The sequence below is a fragment of the Dioscorea cayenensis genome, chromosome 18, assembly GCF_009730915.1.
Source record: "Dioscorea cayenensis subsp. rotundata cultivar TDr96_F1 chromosome 18, TDr96_F1_v2_PseudoChromosome.rev07_lg8_w22 25.fasta, whole genome shotgun sequence".
Lineage (NCBI taxonomy): Eukaryota > Viridiplantae > Streptophyta > Magnoliopsida > Dioscoreales > Dioscoreaceae > Dioscorea > Dioscorea cayenensis.
In genome coordinates, this window is record NC_052488.1 from 22833702 (window position 1) to 22840766 (window position 7065).

The following is a 7065-nucleotide window of genomic DNA, read 5'->3' on the forward strand; positions in this document are numbered from 1 at the left end:
TGTTGTTGTCTTTTCTTGGGGTTGCCCTTCTCTTGTTTGGGCTTCCCCCTTTTGTGGTTTTCTGTGGAGTCTGTTCTGTTGTGTTGGTGGTCCTCCCACTTCTTGTGGGTCTGATTTCCTCTTGTTGTACTTTGTCTTCGGTTTTTTTCTAAATGAATGTGGTTTATCCACCTTTTATCAAAAAAAAAAAGAAATGTGAAGATATAAATTATGAGTAATTTTAAAAAAATAACTAATTTTTTATAAAATTTTGTGAAATAACTAAATTTTTTGGCATGTGAGATTCGGTTAACCACGATAGATAAAAAAAACAAAGAAAGTAATAATTAATTTTAATTATTATTATTTTTTTATTAGCATGAATGAGTTGGGGCAAATATGCAAAGATGGGGTAAGTATTACTGGTGGCCACAAATGTTTTTGTAGAGTACTTATTTGTAGCATACGTTTTTGAATAACGTGGCTACAAAACATGTCTCGGTCACTCATGGCCACGATTTCATGTTTGAAAGCTTTCGCGCAAGGTCTGAGGTGGCCAATTATAGAGCCATCCACATCGGACGCCACCTCGAAAGACCTTTGCTGAAAAACATGCCCTCAAACATGAAATGTGGTCATGAGTGTGACCGGAGACAGTTTCGTGCCACATCGTCATAAAAAAACGTATGTGGCCACAATGTTATATTTACGAAAAATTTGTGGGCACCAGTGATACTTACCCTGCAAAGATAACAGAGGGAGTAGGGCTTTAAACGAGCCGAGCGACTGTTAACGGCAGGGATGGGTGGAACGCACTGGGTCAAAACAAAGCATGTGGATGCAGGACCTGTTAGAAGGGAACTTCTCCTTGAGATGAGGAAATCCTAACCACCAGCAGCCACGTGTGGGTTGCATCTTGATGATCTCTGGCGCGGAGCAGGAGGGAACTATTGGGAGCTTCCAACTGCCCCCTATTATTATTGTATTTAAGCTCACACACCAAAATCCATTGAGAATATTAAATATCATTGAGTCGTTTTACTACCACCTTCCTTCTTCATAGGTTGTCCCTTTTTTATTATAATAATTATTTTCTCTTACAGTAGTTACTTATCAACCGATCAAGAGGGGAAGCATCAAGCAAGCGTCCCATCCTCTTCGACGCAAGAAGCGAGCAGAATGGATGCCCTTGTTGCGAGCCGGTTGTGGATGGCGAGGCAACACCGTGTCTCTATCTCCAACCTCCTCCATTCGATTTTCCCATCCAACCCCCAAAAAGAAAAATCGCCTCGATGCCACGCACCATCCGATCACTCTCACCATCATCTCTCGACGATCGCAACGACGTAACCCCTTTAGTCCCACAGGCTGCGATGGACTCTTCAGCAGCAGGTGGACATCCCTTCACCACTGGCTAGTCTGCGACACGCCTCCTCACCACTGCGTGCATACATGGCGCTCGCCGAGAGTCGACGCGGGCACGCACCGCCGTCGTTCGGGCTCGGGCGTCACGGCCGACAGGGTAGCCGAGCTGCCGGGTCCGAAGGCAGCCGAGTGAGCGTTATCAGCGCCGAGATGCACCCTGGAGTCAGAGCGTCGAGCGTCTGCATGGCACGTAACGATTGCGAATCTGGCCCTTTAGTCCCACACCCGGGCCATGAGACTGGACCTCGCAGGCATATAAGGGCTGGGCATCCTTCACCACCAGGCCGCCTGCATCGACACGCCTTATGCACACAAGTGGTGAGGAGAGCGTGTCACCAAAAGACCGGCCTCGTGCTGAAGGACGCCCACCACTTATACGCACACAAGGAGTCTATCTCATAAAACCGACGTGGACTAAAGGGTTAGTCTCGTTCAATCATTACATTACCCCACCGATCAAGACACCGACGCCTCGCTGGGCCCCTAAGCATCGGCGCTCGACCAACAAGATTTCACCTCAGTGGCACTTCACTCAGACCTCACACAAGAACCACCACTGGGTCGAACCCTCCCTCGTCGAACCCTCTCGCCGCCAGCACCCGACCGAACCTGACAAGTCGTGCCCCACATCGACTCTCAACGAAAGCACCAATGTTATGCACACAATCGGCGAGGAGAGCGTGTCACCAAAAGACCTGCCCTAGCGGCGGGGACGCCCACCACTTATACGCACACAAGGAGTTCATCTCATACCGACGCGGGACTAAAGCGGGTTAGTCTCATTTGCAATCATTACATTACCCCACCGATCAAGACACCGACGCCCTCGCCGGGCCCCAGCTAACTGGGCGCCCGACCAACAAGATTTCACCTGTGGCACTTCACTGCACCCTCCACAAGAACCGCCCTGGGCCCTCCGGGTCGAACCCTCCTCGGCCAAGACCCGATCGAACCTCGACGAGTCGCGCCCCTACATCGACTCTCAACGAAAGCACCATCATATGCACACAAGTGACGATGGGAGAGCGTGTCACCAAAAGACCTACTTAAAGTGCGAAGGATGCTAACCACTTATACGCACACAAAGAGTCCATCTCATAGCCGATGGGACTCAGGGCGTTATCATTTTGCAATCATTACATTACCCCACCGATCAAGACATCGACGCCTCGCTGGGCCCGGCGAACTGGGCGCATCGATCAACAAGATTTTCACCTGTGGCACTTCACTCAGACTCGCCCACATGCAATTTTAGCCACCTGCCGTAACCCTCCCTCGGTCAACCCTCTCGGCCGACAGACCGATCGAACCCCGACGAAGTCGCGGCTCCCACATCGACTCTCAACGAAAGCATCTATCACATGCACACGCATAGCGGTGAGAGAGAGCTGTCACCAAAGACTGCCCATGGCTGAAGGACGCTCACCACTTATACGCATGACACAAAGAGTCCATCTCATACCGGATGCATGACTAAAGCTAGCTTCATTCTGCAATCATTACATCCTCCTCTTCCCTTTCCATGTCTCCCCAGGCAAAGGTGCCTGTATTTCTTTTCTTTTTCTTTTTTTTCTCTCTATTTTTCTTCTTTGTGAAAATGTTCTGCTGCCAGCGTCACTCAATCAACAGAAATTGAGTTAGCCCTGCTACATGATCTATAATCATAAAATGGAAGAAAAGTTATGTGCTAAACTTGCTAGATATCACTAATGAATGCTGGCAGATGATGGTGGCAATGCTGACCACCGGCTGGATGTTGGCACATGTGAGCCTCACAATCCACAAAGTAAGCTTTTGGATAAGTGCTTAGTTTGTTAATGACCAGTTATTAGTAGCAATTAATTGTTGCTCCTCCTCACCTCAGATGAACCAAAAACGGTGCATGTTAAGTTTGTCCTGCACAAGGAATGCCTATTTGGGCAGCGGTTTCTGATGGTTGGCAACGAAGCCATGTTTGGTCTGTGGGAACCGAAGAAGGCAGTTCCCATGGAATGGTCCGACGGCCACATCTGGACCGTTGAGCTGGTGAGATTCATCTTCACTCTCTGCCTGGTTGCTACTCTTTCCAGCAAAATTTGTGAAATGGTATGCTTGGTTGGTCTCGGTTGCGGTTTTTAATTTCATAATATAAACAGGACATACCCGTGGGGACATCAATTCAGTTCAAGTTCATACTCCGAGGTGTGTCCGGGGAGATCAGCTGGCAGCCTGGTCCGGACAGATGCTTGCAGACACGGGAAACGATGAAGACCATGGTCGTGTGGGAGGACTGGGAGGACGCGCTTAAACAGAAGATATTGGAGGAGGAAGAAGCTGCGGCTTCATTTATTTGCAGAGATAGCGATACTAGCAGCAATAGGAGTGTTGTTGCAATTGCGGATGTGATCAACGATGCCCTGGATAGCATCAAGATAACCAGCGAAGATGATCATGCCAAACTGCAAACCACTTTTGTTGGGGATCCTGTTCTAGTCCCGGGTTTGGCACCCTGCATGCCCCTGCCCTCCGCAGTTGCTGTTCACAATAAAGGAGAGGAATTTAATGCCTTCCAGGTAAATGTTTGAACCGGAGATGTGCTTTATTTATATAAGGATCAGTTGTGCTCCTCTTTTTTTCCATTTTTTTAGCCCACCCTCTGGTCCAGAAGCTCAAGAAGCTGCTCCACCCTTTATTTTCAGTCTGTTTGGGAGATCTGTTTAAGAAACATAGCATTTTTTTCCTTGTTAGTTTTCCCTCACTTGTGGCTTTTTGGCTGTTGATAATAAGCTTCTTCTATTGCTGAATTGCTAATAATAAGTAATGATCATATTGCACTGGCGGCCTTTGCATGGTTAAATTGTCCGTGGCTTCAGAATTGGTTGTGCAATGTAATACATTTAACCAACACCAAAACCAGAGAGCAATTGTTGCATGCTGAATGCCATGTTTTTCTAAGTACAAATATATATCAAACAAGCTAGCAAAGTGTTCTACTTTCCCATGAGGCCACCCCGCGAGCACTGCACTGGACCATATATCATCTGTACTGCAATCTCGTAGTCAATTCTGCCAGGATGAGGAAAGGTGCACTTGACTGATGTTTGCTTTATTTTTGGTTGCATGATTCAGCTGCATGATGAGCTGCAAGAAGCGCCCGCTGACGGGTATGATTCTGGAGAATCACCAGGTCCTGATGAGGCATTGTTATTATTCACTGAGAAACTGAATGTGGAGGAACCCTGCTCTCAGACAACAGCCGAGGTCTTAAGAAATGATATTCACTGGGGCCAAAATCAACTGCATCGACTCCTCCTGAATTTGGGTTTTAGCATCGATCCGCCTGCTACTTGAAAGCTGGCAGTCCCTGGTCTGAAAGGTTTAGGGTCCAAACCAGTGTTTCTCAGTTGTTGTGACAACTGCTTGTCTCATTCTGTTGTAACATGTATCATAAACAGAGTGCTGTACATAATTTAGCTTCAAGTAAATGTTATGTTGATACAATCTCTGGATTTTCATCCTGGCCTTCTGGCTGCAGATTATGTTCAGTGTTTTCCTTTCACCATCATCTTCATCGCTCTTCCTTGGTGAAAGGTAATAAGTACATATTTGCTCCTCGGTTTGGAAGTGATACATCTGCCTATATAAGCAGTCATCAATTTACCTTTCATGTTCCACTCACCATCCACTCAACCATGATTATGCAGTGGATTACTGGCAATTTATTCGACTGTTGAAGCTCATGTTAGCCATTTGGCTTTAGACTCTAACACCATGCTCAAAGCAATGACATGAGAAACAAACTGAGTGCAAATATCTGAGGACATATTTCTGGAACATCCATGCTTCCACCTCAGAGATCATCAAACAGCACAAGTATTACAGTGTATGCTGTCTTATGATTGTTCTTCAGGTTTCTAGTGTCATCACTGAGCATGCTGCGCACAGGAAGGTCCAAGAATTATATATATATATATATATATGTGTGTGTATATTGTCATATGAGTATAAAAAACTGAACTTATATGTATAGTACAAATCTCGTAATGGATATTTTTAAAATATCAAAACAAAAGTGCACTGTACACTATAACACAAGAGACCAATAATGCGCTAAAGTCAGAAAATTTTGGAGTTATCTGTTCTTACTCTCGTGGATTTTTTTTTTTAAGTGGATAAACCATAATTTTATTAAAAAAAAAAAAGGGAGTAAGAACATAAACTCTTGTGGATTTTTTATGTTTTTAGTGAGATATTTTTCCTTTTTTAATTTTTTTTAGTGATTGTGAAGTCGAAGTACTTTGTTCTCTTTTGGATGTAAGCTTAAGTTTTAGCTAACACACATAAATTGCTCAACTCTTGCTAGTTGATTAATTGCTCTTTTAGTTGATTAATGCTCTAACCCAATGTTGTGAATTTACCTTGTTTATAGCTGTGCAGTGGTTTAATTATTCTTCTCAATTTATATTGGCAAATTCAATATACCCAATATGTAGAATACATATATTTGGTAAGTGTAACGGTCTAGCGAGTCGTCCGATAGTGACTCGGCATTACTAGGGTGATCTTAGTCGAGGGAAAAAAGACAAAAAATATTCTAAGTATGGCAACCCTCTTCGGTAGGTAGATGCACGGGAAAATCTGCCGTGACAGGTAGATGGGTGGTAAAACTTGTCTCTGCAGGGTGGGCTGGGCAAGTCTGACCGATAACACCGAGAAAAGTTGCTACAACCGAAGGAGCCTTGTAGCGTGATCAAGACCGAAAAACTTACCGTGGGCAAGTTGGCCAAGCAGGCGTGCCCAAGAAAACATGCTACATCTGGGTGGGCTAGGTGGTTGTGACCAAGAGACATGGGCACACGCGTGTAGGCGGGTTGGTGCATGCTCATGGTCGGGCGGGCTTGTGTGTGGGCTGGCTGCCATACACATGTGACCGAGAGACGTGCGGAGGGGTGTTCGCGCGTGGCTAAGAATGTGGGTGGTTGAGGAACCGGCGATTGCTCCAAACGGTTGCTGAAGCTGTGGAGTAGTGGGCCGGTTGCTCCATGCGGTTGCGGAAGTGATGGAGTAGTGGACGGTTGCTCCAGATGGTTGTCGAAGTGGTGGAGTAGTGGGTGGTTTGTTACGCCCCGAACCTAGCCCGACGGCGGAAAAATGGCCGTGCACCCACAAGACAGAAACCCGCAAGCACGCAAGGCCTAAAACATGACTCAAAGCATGATCTAACAAATCCACATATTACAAGTAAAACAAATTCTAAAATTCACACGAATGCAACAACATATTCAAGACACTAATAAAACTACCAAGGTCGAGACTAATAACCAATTCCTCTATGAACCTTAAGATTGAAATTAGCATAGCTTTGCAAATTCTAACCCAAATAAGAAATTTCAATCTTCTGAGAAAACTAGACATCTACATCTATTACATATCCAAAACTCACAATGATTTGAGATCTACAGAATTTAAGCCATCACTTTTAAAAATCATAACCAACAATTTTAGACATGCCCTTCTAATAAAAAATATCTCACAACATATAATTTCAAATAAGATTAAAATTTAGGAGCATATAATTAACTCAAAATTGAATAAATTTCTCATTAAACATGAGTCCTGATTCAACATCTAAGATCCTCAAACTCTCTTATCAAAATTAATGCTTCCAGCAGAAATGCCATT

At 45.0% G+C, this 7065-nt stretch overlaps 1 protein-coding gene across 1 annotated transcript; it reads left to right on the top strand.

Moving 5' to 3' along the window:
* Positions 1–3046: 3046 nt before the first annotated feature.
* LOC120282447 lies at positions 3047–4884 on the top strand. Its single transcript, XM_039289266.1, has 4 exons — positions 3047–3190; positions 3269–3429; positions 3540–3956; positions 4513–4884. The coding sequence occupies exons 1-4, from the start codon at positions 3118–3120 to the stop codon at positions 4732–4734; spliced, it is 873 nt and encodes a 290-aa protein (XP_039145200.1). The 5' UTR covers positions 3047–3117; the 3' UTR covers positions 4735–4884.
* Positions 4885–7065: the final 2181 nt, after the last annotated feature.